Consider the following 20,459-nt stretch of genomic DNA (forward strand, 5'->3'; position numbering starts at 1 on the left):
TTCTGCATTATCTTTAGTAAAACTTTACTCGCATTCCATTGGGTCACCTCTCTTTGGAATGGGCACAAATACGGATCTCTTCCAATCAGTAGGCCAGATAGTTATCTTCCAATTTTTTTGGCAGAAATGAGTGAGTGCCTCCTGTGCCGCCTCACTTTCTTGAAAGAGTTCTATTTTGATTCCATCAATTCCTGGTGTCTTGTTCTTTGCCAGTTCCTTCACTGCACCTTGGACTTCCTCCCTCAGTATCATTGGCTCTTGATTATATGCTACCTCTTGAAATGGCTGAACATTAACCATTTCCTTTTGGTACAGTGGTTACTCTGGGTATTCCTTCCATCTTGTCTTGATGCTTTCTGCATCACTCAATAATTTGCCCAGAGAATCTTTAAATAATAAAAATCGAGGTTTGATTTTTTTCTTCAGTTCCCTCAGCTTGAGAAATGCTGAGCATGTTCTTCCTTTTTGGTTTTCTAATTCTAGATCTTTGCACATTTTGTTATAATATTTGGCTTTATCTTCTCGATCTGATCTTTGGAATTTTTTGTTCAGCTCTTGTACCTCCTCATTTCTTCCATTTGCTTTAGCATCTCTACACTGGAGAGCAAGTTTCAGTGTTACACAGGTAACACCCATATATTTTTTCATTGTGAAGCACCCAAACTTGACAGAATAGCTAATTCTGTAACCCTGACGTCTACTGCCAGCCTCTCCTCTTCTCCAGGAGGAAACTCTCATGAGGGTGCTTCCTTCCAGGCCTTTCTTCGGCATTGGTTCATTAAGTTCACATCCCTTCATAACGTTCTGTGGCTCCTCTATGAATTTTACCAAAAAGAGGAACAAAACTTCCTTGGCAAAGCCTGGGTGGAAGGCCAGGGCCACCAGCTTCCTGCTGCGTGTCTAGGGAGCTCTCCCAGGGGCCTGGGGAGGACCAAGTGGGAGCAGGAGGCTGTGGCTGCAGGGGGTGGTTAGTGGGTGGGCACTGTCTGGCCGATCCACCTAACAGACAATAGAGCCGCCATTGAGGGTACCTGGGGCTCCAGAGCCGGTCAACCTCCTCCCTGCTGGCCCAAGACTAGGGATCCTGAACTCAGGATGCTCAGAGGCTCAGCACACTGCCCTGCTTTCTCCTGGGATATGCCTCCCACTTCCCTGATACCCAAGGAGCTCTGGTAGCATAGTGGTTATGAGCCGGGCTGCTAACCTCAAGGTCAACAATTTGAAACTACCAGCTGTTTCATGGGAAAAAGATGAGGCTTTCTGCTCCCGTAAAGATTTACAGCCTCGGAAACCCTATACAGGGTCGCTATGAGTCAGAACCGACTCCATGGTACACCACCACCACCAGATACCCACAACCAACAGAGCCCTGGGCTGTAGGGCAGACCCTGGGGAACTCAGGGAATGAAGACTCTGTAGATCTGCTGAGAGACCCCTCTGACAATGGCTAGAGACACTCAGACCCTTAGCAGGCTTTCAAATCTTGGCTGACAACCCCAACGCCCTCAGTAGTTCACAGCTGCTGTTAGCTAGGGAGTAACAGCAACAGCTGATGCGTCAGTGTTGTGTGTAACCTCATTTAGAGTCCGTGACCACCCAGTAGGGTAGGAATATTGTTACCCTAATTTTCAGGTGAGCAAACTGAGGCAGTGAGAGGTTTAATCCTTCTCACACCATTCATCAGGGCAATGCCAGACAGGGAGAGACAGGGGGCTCCTTGCCTTGGAAAGCCACCACCTGAGCCCTCCACCCATGGTGAACCTGCTGGTTCTTCTTTTCAGGTTCTGTGTGGCCCCCCACTCCCCGGCCTTCCTTAGCCCCATTCTTCCTCACAGACACAGCTCACGATGGCCACAGGTTCAGGAGCATCTAGTCTATGGATTCAAATCACTAAAGCGCTAACACGAGGGCGAGCACACTGTGGAGAGCAGGCCAGTGTGAAGGGAGGGCTACTCAAGGCCACACCGGCTGGAACTGGACCAAGTGGGGTCGTCCCCACAGTAAATTTCTGAAGACTCAGCCCCAGGGCTTGTTGTCCTCCAACTCCTGAGGGACCTCTTTCCCCACAGACTACCCCGTTCCCACTGCCGTCCAGTCGATTCCAACTAATAAAGACCCTGTGTTGTTGCTAAGCGCCATTGACCTGGCTCCGACTCTGCAGGTTTGAACTGTCGACCTTGTGGTTTACAGTCGAGTGCTGATTCACAGAGCCACACCATCAACAAGCCTTTGGTGGTGGTGGTGGTTATGTGCCGTGGAGTCGATTCCAACCTTACATAGGGTTTCCAAGGCTGATAAATCCCTATGGGAGCTGAAAGCCTCACCTTTCCACTGTGGAACAGCTTGTAGTTTCGAACTGCTGAACTTGAGGTTACCAGCCTGACTTGTAACCACTAAGCTACCAGAGCTCCTTCAGTGACCCTATAGGACAGAGTAAAACCAATCCCTAGGGTTTTGGAGACTAAACCTTTACAGGACCAGGCAGCCTCATCTTGATCCTGTGGAGTGGTGGTGGGTTTGGATTTTGGGTCTTGCAGTTAGCAGCCCAACGTTTAACCTCCTAACACCACCAGAGCGCCCTCTGACCACCCTCCATATTATCAAATCCCACCCTTACAGTTCTGACGTAAAGAATGGCCTCTCAGAGTTGACTTGCATCGATCTGATTATGAGAGAGGTTGAACAGTATGTTCAGAAGTGTGCAAGCCATCTGGGTTTTCTTCTCTGTCCACTGTTGCTCTGCTTCCTATGCCCCAGCTTCGGGAGGCCTGTTTGGACCTGGTTTGGACCTGGGCTTGCGTCCTGGTCCCATGTGCTGTTGGCTAGGTTTCATCTGTTAATGGGAACTGTGAGATGAGACCAGAAGAGCTGACGGTGATGAAGTGGGAAAGTGCTGCTCACAGACGAGGCTCAGGAATGTCCGCCTTCATCAGAGCACTGTGGTACCACGGAGCTCGGGAGGCCTCTGTGTGATCCAAATTTCCGGCATTGTTGAGCCATTGCCTGACAAATGGTTCTGATGAGTACGGCTGTGCTCCAAGACCAGAGGCTGGGCCAGGCTTTCCTGGATTCCTCAGAGGCCTGCCTGCCTTCACCCTGTGGCTACCGAGGCTGCAGGGCAGCAGGGTTCAGAATGGAAGCAAATGAGAGAGGAAGCTTTCTTCTAAGCTACCTGTCAGATATAGACTGGCTAAAACTTGGAGATGTGTCTGGTTCACAGAGGTCTGAGGAAAGTCATGCACTACAGGGGTCTGATGAAGGTCATGTTCCACAGAGCTGATAAAGGGTATGTTCCACAGAGTTCTGAGGAAGGACATGTCCTACAGGGGTTTGAGGAAGGGCGTGTCCCAGAGGAATCTGAGGAAGGACATGTACCACAGGTTCTGAAGGAGGACGTGTTGCACAGGAATCTGAGGAAGAGTGTGTCCTAAAGAGCTCTGAGGAAGGACTTGTACCACAGGGTCTGAGGAAGGATGTGTACCACAGGGCTCTGAGGAAGGACGTGTACCACAGGGTCTGAGGAAGGACGTGTACCACAGGACCCTGAGGAAGGAAGTGTACCACAGGGTCTGAGGAAGGACGTGTACCACAGGGCTCTGAGGAAGGACATGAACCACAGGGTCTGAGGAAGGACGTGTACCACAGGGCTCTGAGGAAGGGTGTGTACTACAGGGCTCTGAGGAAGGAAGGGTCTGAGGAAAAACATATACCACAGGGTCTGAGGAAAGTCATATCCCACAGAGCTCTGGTTCATTGGAGCCTACTGTCAGACTAGACACCAAGTGGTGATTGAGATCACCCTGGGCCCTGTTCTCCCAATCCAGTGGGGAGATGTCATTAGACAGCAATAGGGTTGGGTGGTCAGGACCAGGACAGGGAGGCACCATGATACGGGAACAGAGGGCAGGGGTCTGATCCAGACTGAGGGGCATGAGGGAAGGCTTCCAGGAGGGAGGAGGACTAGCCAAGTGGTGAATGCAAAGATAAGTCAAAATAAGCTAAAAGAACATGTTCATTTGAGGGGGGTTAAAAAATTTTGTGGAAAAATCCCATTGTCTTTAAATTCCATTTTTCCACGAACTTTTAGAAGTCATGTTGTAGCTGTCAGGGACCATTTTCTAAGTGAGGGAACAGGCTTAGCATGGTAAAGCCATTTGCCCATGTTAGACTGTTTTCCTGAGTAAGAGAGCCCCAGATTTTGGTGGGGTACATGGCCTCATTGCTGCTGGTGTGGCCATGTGAGACGTTAAGTGCAGGAGGGTTGTGGGCCTTTGAGTCCTCTCCTGCTGGCCGCACTCCATGATGGAGCTGGGAGGAGCCTAGCCTGGCTGAATCAGCGTCAGCGCTGCACAGGCCCCCGACCGCCCACCCCAAGATCTTTGACCTATACAAAGTCTTGGGTGTTGAAGCGACTGTTAATTTAGGCTTTGTGCCACATGCAGCTAGAACATCTGAATAAACACATGGCTACACTGTCAGGATCCCACACCACGGCCCTGTGTGCTGCAGGCTCGTCCTTCGCCTGCCATGACACTGTGTTTCTCCTCACCCTGGCTGCATCCCCACCCTGCATGCAGTCACTGCCCTGTTCTGTGGACGAGTTAACTGGGGGCCAGGGCTGCACAAGGCAGGTGACTCGAACCCTGAAGCCCTGATTCTGGAACCCAGGTTGTCTCCTTTCAAAGTCGCCCAGGCCTCAACAGAGAGGGGTTGGAATCTCAAGGACTGGAAGCACGATGCCTACCTTCGTAGGCCTTGGCTGCGTTCACCAGGCTGGACCACTCAAGGCCAGCAGCCGTGTCGGGCAGTGGCATCATCCCAGGGTCAAGGCGTCGCAGTGGTCGGTCCCGCCCCTCAGCCAGGGAGAGCTCTGAGGCCGAGATGGCAGCTGGGTGGGGAGAGGGGAGAATAGTTGATAATGACAACATGGGAACAACAGTTAAATTAATAGACATATTGTTTGTCAGATGATAGATCGTAAGTGTCAGGGGAGACGTACACAGGGTAAGGGGCTAGAGGTGTTAGATGTTTGTGTGTGTGTGTGTGTATGTGTAGAAATACAGCCAGAGTGCTCCTTAGAGGCCAGGATGGCCAGATTTCGCCTTTCATACTTCAGACATACTGTCAGGAAGGAGCAGTCACTGGAGAAGGATATCATGTTTGGTTACGTGGAGAGTTAGAGAAAAAGAGGAAGACCCCCAACGAGATGGATTGGCAGTGGCAGCATCAATGGGCTCAAATGTAGCAACAATAGTGAGGTTGGCCCAGGATCAGGCAGTGTTTTGTTCTGTTGTGCATAGGGTCGCTATGAGTTGGTACCGACTCGATGGCACCTAACAACAGTTTGAAACAGGGCGCTAGGAAAGGCCTGCTCTAAAGCGGGTGAGGGATGAACACAGCTCTAGGGGGAAGGGAGAGCCAAGTGCAAAGACCCCGAAGCAGAAATGTACCAGGTATGTCTGAGGAACAGAGAGGAAGCCAGGAAGTGAGAAGGAGGGGTCAAGGCCAGAGAAGTAACAGGCTGGGTTATGTGAGACCTTGTGGGTAATGGGAGGTCTGAGTCCTTTACCCCTGAGTGAGAGGGAACCATGGACCAGGTCTGAGGAGAAGAGGACTGTGAGCAGATTCCCGTGTTCACAGGATCCCTCTGCTGAGTGGGGAGCAGGGAGAACACGGAGGAGGCTGCTGTGATGTACCCCAATGGATCCAGGGGTGGATGGGACCCCAATGGGGCCTCGGAGGGACAAAAGGGCCAACCCTGGATCTGCATTGTAAATGTAGCCACCAGGATTTCTGGAAAGACGGACATGGCTGTGAGACAAGGAGAAGGGTCTAGGACAAGGTCAAGGCTGAGACCTGAGCACAGCTGGTTGGAGTTGCCACCAACCGAGAGGGGGAGGGGGAAGGTATGTGTGTGTTTACGTGTGTGTTGGGGGGGAGAGGGGAGTTCAGAGGTGTTAAGTGCGAAATGCCATTAAATAGCCACAAGGTTGGCCACGTGAATCTGGAACTCAGGAGAAAGTTCTAACTGCAGATATAAATTTGAGTCACCATCAGTGTTTGTGGGGAGACGTGGTGGGTTCCAGTGTGACACGTCAGTAGGAAGACACCCTTGGAGCCTCAGGGCATAGGAATTAACAGGTAACACAGCATTTACCACATCTATCAGGTGGGTCTCAGATGACAAACATAGGACCTCGCCCACTCCTCAGAACCCCGGAGGGGGCAGAGGTGGGCACTGATGGACAGAAAGGTCAGACATGTGGCTGAGGTAGCTCAGCAGGAAAGGGCAGAGCTAGACTAGGAGCCAGGGCCCCTCCTGTCTGAGCACCTCTGGGGGCACTGGGACGATCCCCAAGTTCTGTAGTAGGGCAACTGAGGAGCTTACACAGGTGGCGCCATGCAGCTCGAAGCCAGTGGTCTGACGCTGCCCCTGCTCTAAGCCCCAGCCCACAATGAAGGTCAAGGCTCATCCTCAGGCCTGGCCCTCCTCTGGGGTCCAGAGGCACACCCCCAACTCATGGTGGAGTAAAATGCTTGTTCCAGATAATCGGGTATTAACAACCAGACAACGGTAACAGTGTGGTGCTTAGGGAACACTGAGCTTCTATTACAGGTAATGGAAAATTCTGGAGACAGGTAAGGGTGATGATTGATCAACAGGAGGACTATATGAGTTCATGTTACCAGACCATGCATATGACTAAACAAAGCCGAAATGGCAAAGGTTTTACTAAACATACAAGGGGACTTCAGAAAGCTTGTGGGAAAATTCACTGAAGGGGAGGGGCTACAGTAGAGCCCAGTGCGGGAGCCCCAAAACACCAGTGAAGGAGTATGGGAGCAGACACAGGGTAATGGGGAGCTATGGAGGAATGTGAAGGGAAGATAGGGATCCCTCACAAACGTCACAAAGTCTCCTCCATCCCATCCATCCCCTGTACAAGGAAGGGGCTGTCTCGGTAACTGTACAAGGAGCACATTGGCTCTGCTGGGATCTCTGAGCTGGGTTCTGAGACAGGAAGACATAACACACCCGGAGGTCAGGATGTGCCTGTAATCACTACATCCTGACAGGTGGGGTAAGTAAGGGCCACACTGGGTTTTGCTGCCCTATGAGTTTGGCCCAAACACACTGCCTTTTAGTTTCAAGCCTTTGAGACTGTGGATGAAGAAGTGCTGAGGGGACCAAGGGCCTGGTGGGGGGAGGGGGGAGTTGCGTACCCAGTGCCTGGCTCATGGGCTGACCAGTAAATATCTGCTGGATAAATAAGGGATGGATGAATCACACTCTTGTGGCCCCTCCTAAGAGCTGGCAGAGCTAAGAGGGAGTCTGGCAAGTAAATAAATATTCCCAAGGCAACCTGATTGACACTAGGACAGACAGAGGGCACAGGGAGCAGCCAATGTCACCCCCCCCAACCCCCCGTCCCCAGGGCCCCTTGTGAGGTCCCTCCAGAATGCATCCTCTCTCCAATCTCAGGTGACCCTAATCCTAGGACACCCCCGGAATGTGGACCTCATGAGATCTGCTGATCTTAGCCACCAGTGCCCAACCACCAGGCTCACGTGCACCCCCTTCCCTCCATCAGATGAGCCCACAAGGACCCCAACCCTGAGGTGGGTACCCAGACTCACACTGCTTCTCTGGGAAGCCGTTGCCAGTGGCGGGGCTTGTGCTGGGGTCTCCACCGAGCGTGTGGGGGTGCTGGTGCTGACGGCGGGCAGGCAGTGTGCTGGAGGGGAAGGCGCAGGGGCTGGGGAAGAGCACGTCGCCGGGCAGGCCTGGCTCCAGGCTGGTGGGGTTGGCGAAGCTGGGGTCTCGCCGCCCGCTGCACAGACTCTCGTCAGACAGTGTCCGCTGCAGGCTCTTCTGTGGGGACACAGGACACTGTCCTCAGAGGCGTCTTCCTGTCCCAACATCAGTGGATCTCAACCCGCCCTGCATGGCTTTCTGCCCCTTGTATGGGTAAAGAGGGGACCGAGGCTGAGGCCTGTCCCGAGTGACTGGACAGGAAGGAGGGTTGCTGGCTCCATTTGGGTCAACGGGATCAGGGCTGAGATCTGTGGTTGCGCTAGGGACACCGTGCTGGTGGGACGGACCCCGGGGAGGCTGGTCAGGGACAGAGGAGTAGGTGGGCCGAGGCTACTGGGCAGGCCTGCTGCTTTTGTCCCTTCCTTGGGTAACTAGGGCCTGCATTTCCCCCAGGAGCCCCCTCCTCCACTCTCTGTCCACATGGCTTGGGTTGGTTTGGTGGGGGCTGTTTCCACTCCCTTCCTGGGCTCTAGGAGGATATGGGAGCCACATTTGGCAATGAGATGCCTTTCCAGTCACATAAACCCAACAAAACCCCAAACCCACTACCAATGAGTCCATTCCAAGTCATGCTGACCCCATAGGACTTAAATCTTTATGGGAGCAGACAGCCTCATCTTTGCTCCACAGAACGGCTGGTAGTTTTGAACCTCTGCTCTTATAGTTAGCATCCCAACACTTGACTCACTGTTCCACCAGGGACCCTAGCCACATAAGGTACTTCACTATCTAGCAACCTCCCCCACAGTCCTGCCTCAGCTAAAGAGTCGTTCTGGCTCTGTCTAATATGGTACCCTTTCTCCTGGCCGAGGACCCAGACACCCAAGGGCGGCTGAGGATAGACTGAGGAAATGGGCGAGGAGGCGGCTGGAGTGAGCTCAGGGAGCCCTGGTCTCCTCCCTTGTCCTCAGGGACCCTCAGCCTGAGGCTGTCAGGAGTGGAGGGTGGGGCAGCTGCTACATACTCCCGAGTCTCTCTCCTGCTCTGGCCCCAGATTGTCCATGATGATGAGCTTCTTGAGGTCGTCCTCGATGGTAGACTTGTAGTTCTTCCGTGGGGAGCGGAGGTCTCGGAGAGATGCCCGCAACCGTGGCTGCCCAAAGACATTTTTTGTGTTGGTGTCCACCTGCCTGGAACAAGAAGGCTAGAGGTCAGTGGGGTCATGGGGAGACTTTAGCAGCTTCTTAACGTGTCGTGACCCAAGAAGGCTCAGTGCCATTGGGCAGACCACCTCAGCCTGCTTCACCTGGAGAAGGCAGTGACAAGGACTTTCTGTTCACGCATCCCACCTGTATTTCCTGGGAACCTCCTTTGTGCCACGCCTGTCCCTGGCACTGGGGATGAGGCCGTGCACTCGAAGCACAGTGCATCGAGGGAGTGACAAAGGACAAATGAATGGAAAGACAGACTGCACAGAGCGAGGCAGAGAGAGGTGTTTTGAGGAAAAACAGAGCCAGAGGAGTGGGTAGAGATTGACATGGCACAGGGACAGCTTCGCTGAGGTGACATCTGAGAAGACACATGGCTGAAAGGAGGAGGGACAAACCCTTCTGGCACTGAGAGCAGATGGGGCCGAGATGGAACATGCCCGTGTGTGAGGGGCAATGAGGGCAAGGAGCCAAGGGGCGGGAGGGCAGACTGTAGCCGACTCAGGCACTCTGATGCAATGTTCCTGGGGGGGTGCGAGGCTGGCCTAGGCCAGGGGGCTTCCAGCAACAAGCAAGTGACAGGAGACCTCCAGACGGGGCCAGTCTCAAACCTCCCTGCCTCCTCCGTCACGTGGGTTCACAAGGGGCAGCTGTGAGGCTCCAGGGAGATGAGGCCCCTCTCACACCACCACCCTCTTCCTCAGCACTCTTGCAGCCCAGGGTTGCCATGCCGGAGCTCTATGTGACATGAGTCCTGGCTCTGCTCCTTCCTGCTGTGGGACTCTGGGAAGGCTGGTCAACTCTCTGACCCTCAGTTTGTGCATCTGAGAAATGGGCTGACCTCACAGCGCTGCTGTGGGGATTTATGTCAAAGAGTCATGGCTGCTTTTACAACAGTCTCCCTGAGGGAGGCTGACCAGCGCCCCCTAGAGTTGCACCCACCCCTAATGCTCAGTCCCTCTACCTTCTGTGTGCAAGGCTGATAGCTACCACCCTGCGGAGCCTCTGTGTCCTCCGTTCAGTGACCCCAGGGCCAAGCTGCCTCCCTTCACCTACACTTAAGGCTCAGCCTTTGGGTTCTTCTTACTTCCCTAGTGAAAGTCGAGGGAAACAAATAATGACAGTTAAGAGTTCCCCAGGAGGGCTGCTAACAGCAAGGTCAAGGGTTCGGTTAGATTTACACTTCCACTGGCCTGTACGGTCGCTCCGAGTCGGAATCCACTTGATAGCCGTGGATCTTGGGTTTAATAGGAGCACAACCGTTGATTCACACCACACGTCACTTACTAAAGCTGCAAGCAGCCTTCTGAAGGAGGCGCTTTACATATGGGGAAACTGAGGCAGGGAGCCATCATCACAAGACACTGGCCTGGCATCAGGGATGTCACGGCCCTGCCTTGAAGTCAGTCACTCTCTTATCACCTCACTCTTTGCATTTCCAAATTTCCCTTCACAACAGCTGGAGTCTCTGGGTGGCACAGATGGCTAACCGCTTGGCTGCGAACGAAAAGGTCAGAGGTTTGAGTCCACCCAGAGGCACTTCAGAAGACAGAACACCTGAATCTGTATCTGAAACACTGGTCATTGAAAGTACTGCAAGCGTTGTTCTCTGTTCCTGGGGTCTCAACTTTATAGCAACTCCCATCCCCCTGTTCCACAGCAGCTACTGCAACCTGAAACTGCCTTCTTCACGTCTGTCTTCTGTCTGTCTCCCCACTAGAACGTAAACCACAGAGAGCAAGGCCTGAGGCACCCTTAGGATCTCAGTTAGTCCACTTCACAGCCAGATGAGTTTTCATACTACAATCTCTCATTTCGCAGATGAGGCAAATTAAAAAGAACAGAAGCATTAAACTACTTGTCCAAAGTCACACAGCTTGTGAACGGCGGAGTGAGGATCTTGAAGGAGGCCACCGGGCAGCAGAGTCTATAACTGTTAGAATGCTGCCTGACAGCTCAAGCTACACAAAAGCAGGCATTAAAAGCGAGGCATTCATAACACAACCACATGTGGTTAACAAACATGCTGATGTACACAGAACACATTCTTGCACTAAGTCATGAACAATGATTACCTAAGGATTCTTACTAGGAGGTGAGAACCAGACTTTCATCGGCTACCCTTCTGAGTCGTCTGAATTTATTTTTACCACACATTAGAACAATAAAGGAGTTCTGCTAGCGTAGTGGTTACCAGTTGGGCTGCAAACCTCAAGGTCAGCAGTTCAAAACTACCAGCTGTTCTGTGGGAGAAAGATGAGGCTTTCTGCTCCCGTCAAGATTTGCAGCTTCGGAAACCCTATGAAGGGTCACTATGAGTCAGAACCGACTCCATGGCACATAACCACCACCACCATTAGAACAATAATAACACAAAATGTTTTGTTTGTTTTTAAAGAAAGAAGCCAACACAATGGACCAGTTAAAGTGGAAATACGGAACAATAACTGGGGAGGTAGGCACACTTTGGAGTTCTGGTGTGGTGCTGTACATTAATGCGCTGGACTGCAATGTCCGTTTGAACTGCAAGGTTGGTGGTTTAAGCTCACCAGCTGCTCCTCGGAAATCCTGTACAGGGTTGCTATGGGTCGGAACCGACTTGATGGCCCTTAACAACATGCACACTTTAGAATAATCACCCATTTGAGATCAAAAGGGATGCATTTATCCAAGGACAAAGTTCAGAAGGGGTAGGAGACGACGAAGTACTGAAACAAGAGAGGAAGCAGTGTGCCTAAGGTTACACAGAGGAGAAAATCAAAGCACAAAACAAAATGTGTCTAACCCACTGAATGGCAAACTGACCTGCTCTGTAAACCTTCAACCAACTCACAATGAAAAGCTAAATAACAGGACCAACAAACATGACAACTGGACTTCATCAGTTTGTCACTCCAGACAGGGAGTCTTTGATCCCAGACAAGAAACAAGATGCCTTTGGGCCCCGAGGTTTGGAAGTCTGTATTTTTCCCCCTTCCCTTTCTCCCTCTGTGCGGCTGCCTGAGGATTTTAACAAAGGAAGAGAAGGTGGCAAGTGTTTCCTGGTGAGGTCATACTCTCCCCAAATTAGAATTCCAAGTCGAGGGTAATTCTGTGCTCTGTGGATATCAGCACAGTGAGCTCTCTGGGCAACTTAAAAGCTTTGAATTCAAAAGACAGAAATAGAAACAGAGACAGACAGAGAGATAGACAGACGCACACACCCTAAACAGTACATGTTCCCTCCACAGGAGCGAGAAGGGGTGGAAAACCAAAAACACCCACTGACACGCAGTGACCCGAGGACAGAGGAGAACTGCTTCATAGGGTTTCTGAGGCTGGCAATCTTTACTCAAGCAGCCAGGCAGACCGTTCTTCCATGGAACAGCTGGTGGGGTTGAACTTCCCAACACATAACCCACAAAGCCACCAGGGCTCCTTGAAGACATGGGACGATACCATAATATTCTAGAAGGGGACTCACAGTGTCCCACGTCCCCTCTCTGACTTGGTATTTCTTGCACAGGACTCACGGTTCAGTGAGAGGGGCCCACTGTGACCACCAATTGGTTTGACTTGGGCCTTCACACACCTCCCGGTTCCCAAGGGGCAAAGTTCATGAGGCTCTTCTGGGAACAGGACAATAGGATCTGCTAAGGACTTTAAATAAAAAGTGTGTTCTCTCTACCCTAGCCATATTGCTGCAGAAAGGCCTGAGTGTACAGGAACACCCCCGGGGCCTTGTCTGTGAAGCACACGGGAGACCCCAGCAGCTGTAGCATGGGAAGAGCAAGGCCAACAGCCACCTTACAGGGTCTCAGCGAGTGAGGCCACACAGAATGACAGGGCCGTAGTCTGCGGCTGCTATGAAGTGAGGTAGATCCACAGGACCCAGAAAGAGGTTCTCCCACAAATATCACGTGACCCATTTTTATAAAAGCATATTTAAAACTCCAGTGTAGACTGGCATACTGGAGTTTACCAAATTCTCCTCTGTAAGGATGGCATGGATGAGACTTACTTTCTCAAACTGTTCCTCGCCAAAACCCACCAAGGACTACATCATACAATCTTCCCTGACTCTCAGGTTGCTCCTCTGCTCCAGCCACGTGGCCTCTTTGATGTTCATTAGCCATAGGAGGTATGATCCTGCCTCAGGGCCTTTGCACTGCAGTTTCCTTAACCTAGAGGGCCCTCTTGGGTACTCCCCATAGTTGGCACCTACTTATCCTTCTGCCTCAGCTCAACCTATTGATGCTCTTTCTCGGCTCAGCGATATTTCTACTGCCTTCATCGGCTAATGATTTATCTTGTGTAGTTGTTGCTAGCATAATAGCTCTGTGACGCTAGAACCTTGCCTGCTGTCTTTTGTAGTCTATGTCCAATGTCAGGATCAGAGCCTGACACTCTGAGATGCTCGAAAGCGGCTGCTCAAAGTGGATCACACCGGAGCATCACTATTACTCAAAGCAATCTATACAATCAATTCAATCCTGGTAAAAATTTCAACATAATTTTTTTTACAGAAATGAAAAGAATGAATCCTCAACTTTATATGGAAAGGCTGCTGTGGTGTTTAAGGGTTGTCTTTAGCCAAAGCAATTATGAAGAAGAAGGGACAAGGCCTCAGACTTCCTGATCTCAAAACACAGAAGAAAGCTACATTTATCAGAACAGGTTGCTCCTGGTTTAATGATAAACACACAGGCCAATGGGGTTCTGGCATGACGCTGTGGAGCACTGCACTGCTAACCCCAAGGCTGAGGGGCCAAACCTACCAGCTGCTCCTCAGAAAAGCTTCACAGGGTCCCCGTGAGTCGGTGGGGACTCAATGGCATCTGAACACAACAACAATGCATCCCAATAAACTAGAATTGAGAGTCCAGAGATAAACAAACACATACACATCTTGAGGAGGCTTCAAGATGATCTTCTAATTCCATTTTTCCATTAACTTTTTAAAAGCCCCTCATACATACCTAACAAGGGTGCTGGCTAAGTCTATTCAATGGGGAAAGTATATAGTTTCTTCAACAAACGCTGCTGAGAAAACTGAACTGTCCACTTGGAGAAACATGAAGCTGTAGTCACAGCTTCCAGCATACATCCAAACAAATTCAAAATGGATCAAGGACCTAAGGAGTAAATCTAAATCTTAAAATCTTGAAAGAAAATATAGGGGCATAACTATCATACCTAGCTTTTTAAACAATAGATTATCAAATCCAACAACAATTAGATGAGCAGCAGAGACAAAACAGATGGCTGGGACCTCATGAAGATGAAATACTCATATTCACCAAAGGACTTCATCAAAGGCTGGAGGAAAAAATCTTCAGGAACCTTCTACCTGACGAAGATCTACTATCCAATATGCAGGAACTTCAGAACGTTCAGAACTTTGCCGCTAGGTTTTCTTACCAATTTCCTACAAATATTTTTAAGTCCCTTGTATACATATACAACGTCTACAACTTAACAAAAATACAACTCCAGGCAACAAATCCATGAAAAGACACTAGTCAGTGGTGAGTCACCTATCGGGACTCACAGCAATCCCTGTAGGACAGAGTGCAACTACCCCACGGGGTTTCAGAGGCTGTAATCTCTGGTAGCGTAGTGGTTACGAATCGGGCTGCTAACCTCAAGGTCGGCAGTTCGAAACTACCAGCCGTTCCGCGGGAGAAAGATGAGGCTTTCTGCTCCGTAAAGACTTTACAACCTTGGAAACCCTGTGCAGGGTCACTATGAGTTGGAACAGACTCCATGGTACTTAACGACAACAACAACCATCTCTACAGAAGCCGAATGCCACATGAGTCTGGTGGGTTTGAAACACTGACCCTGTGGTTAACAGCCAGGTACTTTAACCACTGTGCCACCAGAGTACATGAGCCATTCAAGAGACTCACACAAAACCACCAAGGTACCACACTTCACCCTTACTAGAATGCCACTGATGAAACACACAAATAAAACCAACAACAGAAAACAAATGCTGACAAGGATGAAGGAAGACAGGAATCAATTGCTGGTGGGGAACCCTTGTGGAAAACAGTGTGGCGATTCCTCCAAATAAATTACAAATAGAACTACCACATGACTTCTGTGGCGCTGCAGGATAACGCAGTGGACAGCAAGGTTGATTTGAACCGCGAGGTTGGTGGTTCGAACCTGCCAGTCGCTCCTTGGAAATTAGACAGCATTGCTGTGAGTTGGAACCGACTTGATGGCACTTAACACCACCACGGTATGACTCAGGAATTCCATTTCTAGGTATAAACCGAGGGAGTGACCCAACAGACATGTGTAACAGCAGTATTCATTCAGCACTATCTACAAAGGCAAAAGGGTGGAAACCACTTCAATGCCCATCAACAGATGAGTGGATCTAGAAAATGGGATACCTTCATACCATGGACTACTACTTAGTCATAGGGAACCGGGCCCCGATGCCGGCCACAACACAGGTGAACCTCAGAGATATTATGTTGAGGGAAGTCAAGGAACGACAGTCAACCACAGAAGGTTAAATACTGTATGATTTCATTCACAGAAAATGACCGGACTAGGTAACAATGGAGAACAATGGCTCTTAGGGTTACCAGGAGTGGAGTGGGAAGGGGGAGCGAGTGTGGGAATAAATCTTTGGGAAGTGGTGAGGTTTTTTATACGATGATGAGAAAACTGACATTTATTAAGGAAAATGGCTATACAATTTGACCAATATACCCACTAGTGCTAAATGCTACATCAGAACAAGAGTGCAATGGCAAATGTTGTATATAATGTTATTACTGATGCTGGTCTAAGTGCCTTTGATTTGGTCCTGACTCATAGCAACCACTGTACAGGGTTTCCAAGGAGGAGCTGGTGAGTTTGAACTGTCGACCTTGTGGTTCACATGAACCTTGCAGTCCAGTGCTTTACTCCACAACACCACACCAGGACTCCATATAATTTCATAGCAATAACAAAATCTAAAAGAAAAAAACAACCCAAAACAAACTGCAGCTGTTGATAGTACTTTGTTGTTGTTAAGTGCCATGAAGTCGGTTCTGACTCAAGGAACCCTGTGCAGGGTTTCCGAGGAGTGGCTGGTGAGTTTGAACCACCAACCTGAGGTTCAAATCGTTTTTGAGGGCCACTGCTTATCCTTTGGTGCCAACACCAAGGTACAACCAAACATCTCATGGGATTAGTTTTCTTGGTTTGAGGGCTTAGGGTCAGGGGTTAGTGGAGCAATCAAGTCAGTTGGTCTAATTCATAGTTTTTCTGTTCTACTGCCTAGTTCAGTGAGTGCTGCCTAGGATCATAAGAACTTGTCAGTGGCTATTCAAATACAGTAACTGGTCTCTATTTGCCTGGAGCCTTGGAGGAAGATGGAGACTTAGGAATCCCAGGAAGAAATGAACTGTGGGTCTAACTCTGTCCATACACCATCCTCTTTGCCATGAGATAAGAAGAAATGGATGGGCATTGGCTAAACATTTTGATGGAGGAACTAAGAGATGGACTGTCAGCAAAATTAGGGAAAATGTAGAACAGAACTTCAAATTCTAAAGGAAACTAGACTTAACTGGATTCACTGAGGCTGAATAAATCCCCGAATCAAGTGCCTGGAAACAGTTTTTAAACCAACAATTTCAAAGTATCCCAAGATGAAATTTTTAAACCAAACATGCTTAGTATTAGTAGAACACATTTGTCTTGAGCATTACACTATTTAAGGAATTACCTATATGAGCTCAAACGGACAAAGTAACTCTATAAAGTCAAGAAGAGAAGTTGATGGGCGGGCAGTGAACTTTTATATTGATAAAGGGACTTCAAAAAGTTCATGGAAAGACTAAGTTGAAAGATACGGAGTTTTTCCTCGGACTTTCTTTTTTACACTTTCCGTGAATTGAGTGGAGGTGTACTCAGAGCAGATCATCAGTTTCACAGGAATCAAATCATCCACTTGGTTTCATCTCAGTGATCACAATCCCCTCTGCATCACCTCACTTATCCCACTTCCTCCCTGGGGTTTTATTTCCATTCCACCCTCCTTCCCAACCCTTCTCAACTTTGTCCTTAGGCAAATGCTGCCCTTTTGATCTTCAAGTCCCTTTGCAATCTGGACAGAGATAACAAGAGAGACAGCAACACCTAAAGGCCACTGAACTGCATGTGTAGAAGTTACCCAATGGGTGTATGTTTTGCTGTATGTGTGTGTATTCCCACCAAAATGAAGATATTAAAAATAAATATCAAAAAGTATACCACTAAGAAGCTAGCTCTCTTACTCCTTTTGTAAGATGCTTAAATGACCTTTGTGAAACAGAAAATAAGTTACTCTGTTTCCAAAACAAATTAAGCCATAAGAACACAGGCATTCCCTTCCCTGCTCGGTTTGATTTGGGTTCATTTGATAAAATCACCTTCCCAGTTCCTTGGCCTCTTATAAGCCATTCCTAATTCTACGGTGGAAGGCTGGCTCAATGGAACAAATCCTGCTAGAACCTTCTCCTCCAAGTCTTCAATTTACAGCTGTCTCATCTACTGCAGGTTCCAGGCTGACACTCTTAGACCTATCTGAACACCTTTAATGAGGGGAAAAGTCTGATGAAACCCAGTTTGGGGAGCCAAACCCATCATTTTCACTCTGACTCTCTTTTTCCTGAAAGAATTTCCCAATGTCTATTTCAGCTTGCTGAGTTCTATGCAATACTTGAAAATTAATTCCAGGTTAAAAAAACAAAAACAAACTGGAGTTGGAGCAGGGGAATTAAAAAAGCTTGTGGGAAAATGGAATGAAATGATAATGGACTTTTTCCAAGCACTTATTGAAGCCCCCCTTGTACATCTGTGATTTTCCTTCCCTCCTCCCCCCAGATGTCTGGTCTCCATAACCTTGGAGAAGAAAATGAACCACTCTATGAACGTCAAGAAGTAATGAAGCCACTTTCTATGTACTAACGTGGAGCCCCTGCCAAGACACCTGGGGGAGAATAAAGCAAATGAACAAGACAGACGAGTGTACAATATGTCAGGAAGGGGAATGGGAGGTTTAGAAGCGGCAGGAGAAACAGCGGTTGCTTCTAGGGAGGGGAGCTGGGGGGCTGGGGGCCAGGGGAGAAAGAGAGGCTTATTTTTCTCAGCAAACCTTTTTGGATGACTTCAATTTTTTACTCTGCGCATGTTCTAAATGGCTCAAAAGATTAATGAAGAAAACATTCAGAAAGATGTCCGCTTTCCCCAAGGTTCTGACCCACAGCACTGGAGAGCTCTGATTTGCCAAGTTTCCTAGACTTGGACTCTGCCAGCTTGTGGAATTCAGTCATTTACATGAGAAAAGACAGGCAGAAAAAAAATCACAAAGGAGCCTCTGCAGTTTTGGATCCTGCCAGCACAACTTCCTCTTCCTGTGACAGGTGCCAGGGGTGGAGGACGACCCAGGGTTCAAACTTGGCTGGGCTGGAGCTCTGGCCTCCAACTGGGACAGCTCCCTCTGGACTGGGTTAATGAAGCTAATTAGCTGCGTGCTGGGCCTGGCTGAGCCATGGGTTTTGCATCGTCACCCCAGGCTAGGCATAGAAGGTGGATCCTCCATTCGGAGGCTGTTTGACTCTGGAAGGGGACTGGGAGAGGACTGTGGGGGTGATAGGAGACAACCCTGTGTGTGTGTGGGGGGAGGGCAGGGAGGGGCCTTCCCCAGTCCTCAGCTACACTGAGCTGGGCCCCTAAACCTAACCAAACCTATTGCAGTCGAGTGGATTCTGACTCATCGAGCACGTTGACAGGAGAAGCGCTGCCCAGTAACTCTGGAAGCAGCCTGCTGCTTGAGCCACCAAGCTTTGGGTCAGCAGCCAAGCACTTAAGCGCTGTACCACCAGGGCTCCCGGAGTTGGGCTGTGTGCTGGGCACTGGCCCGTGAGCTCCCTGGATCAAGGGGACCAGGTGAACAAGAGAATCCACACTTGCCTTGCTCAAGCCCCCACACTAGACTTTGCTTGTGATGAAAACACAGCATCATGGGTAGTAACGGGGCTCTGGGTGGCATCAGGCCCTTGCCTTCCATGGTAGATGCTGGAGGCCTCATCAGCAGACAGTTCTCCACCTTTCACCAGCTCCCTCTTTGGTCAACAAATAAGAGGTGTTCATCCAAATCTTAGGGGAGACCGTGAACCCCAAGAAATGAGGTCTCTGACAACGGGAGTGGATCTGTTGAGAGACCATCATCTCCCCCACTTTTCTCCCTGGGACTGGCTCCCATGGAGTGGCCTTGGGCAGGTACCTCATCTGAGTGTGCCTCAGTCTTCCCATCTGGAAATGGAGGTAAGAGCAGGGCCTGTCTGGTTGGGCGGCTGTAAGGCCCGAGTAGCTGGTGGAAAGGCGCCTTGTGTTGACTATTGAGTGCCGTCGAGTCAGTCCCAACTCATGGCGACCCTGAGTAGGGTTTCTGAGGAGCAGCTGGTGGAGCTGGGACCACTGACCCTGTGGTTAGCAGTCTAGTGCCTAGCATACAATGCCACCCCATGACTCCAAGACTGTGGCCATCCTCATTCTCTGTGGACAGACACAGCCTCAGTCAATGCTGCTATGGGGTAATGCTGGGAAGGGATCCTGACCAGGGTCAATCTGGAAAACGGGATTCGGTGAGCTCACAATGTAAGGAATGAATGGGCTTACAACGTGGCCTGAGAGGGTAGCTACTGATAGATAGAGGTAAGTAAGTTATGAAGGTGAGTTCTTATGCTTTGGGAAAAAATTTCAGCAAGAGCATACACCTATTTTAGACAATAAACTATGTCTGATCTCAAATAATTGAGCTGGGAGCGAAGATGAGGTTTTCTGGAAAACTAGGTTAGATGACGCCAAGGAACCTCTAACTGATGACAAACACACATCTTCACAACGTGCAGACGAAAGTGTGAGTAAAAACGCTTCATGAACTGGGAGTGTGTGGACCAAAGTGATACGACTCTCAGCTCGGGCTACTTGATACAGAGGATATAAGAAAATGCATCTGTGACTAAGCTAATGAACACAACAAGGAACCATGAGATGATTTCAACTGCATCTAAGAGATATCATAATTAGCCTATTAATCTTTAGGCCCACCAACACACATGTAAAAAGCCTCCCTGGGATCTTACTGGGAAAAAGGATCAGTTCTTCAGGATGCTCATAGATCTGGGTCTTCATGGGGTTTTCTGAGCATCCTCTCCATGTCAGGTCTGTGTGGAGTACAGAACTTACAGGATCTACTTACTGGGGGGACTGGAAGGTGTAAACAAGAGCCAGGACTTGTCCCCTCACTGCTGGAGCCCTGTGTGCCAGGCAGGTACCGTCCCATCAGAGACTCCCACCCTATGGCACCTGCCTTCCAGTACGGGAAACGGCCAGTGGAGCAGGGTGGGTAGAGTGGCAGAGGATGACAGAAAGGCTGGGAAGGGAGGGCTGCCAGAGGAAGAGGAGGAGGAAGAAGAGGAGGAAGAGGAGGAGGAGGAGGAGGAGGAAGAGGAGGAGGA

The 20,459-nt window shown here is 49.7% G+C and overlaps 1 protein-coding gene across 2 annotated transcripts in view; it reads right to left on the minus strand.

The window, feature by feature from the left end:
• Window positions 1-20,459, minus strand: part of SIPA1L3 (signal-induced proliferation-associated 1 like 3) — a 118,473-nt gene that overhangs the window by 6,786 nt on the left and 91,228 nt on the right. The window contains exons 15-17 of one of the 2 annotated variants that reach the window (XR_438771.1): window positions 8,781-8,946; window positions 7,639-7,896; window positions 4,745-4,888 (exon numbers count right to left, since the gene is read on the minus strand). Coding sequence is in view for 1 of the 2 variants with exons in the window: in XM_006871465.1 (XP_006871527.1) it covers window positions 4,745-4,888; window positions 7,639-7,891; window positions 8,781-8,946 (563 nt within the window). In the remaining variant the exon portion in view is untranslated. The remainder of the gene's footprint in view (window positions 1-4,744; window positions 4,889-7,638; window positions 7,897-8,780; window positions 8,947-20,459) is intronic. The other variant, XM_006871465.1, reaches the window with a different exon arrangement.

This window comes from Chrysochloris asiatica, unplaced genomic scaffold, assembly GCF_000296735.1.
Source record: "Chrysochloris asiatica unplaced genomic scaffold, ChrAsi1.0 scaffold00168, whole genome shotgun sequence".
NCBI lineage: Eukaryota > Metazoa > Chordata > Mammalia > Afrosoricida > Chrysochloridae > Chrysochloris > Chrysochloris asiatica.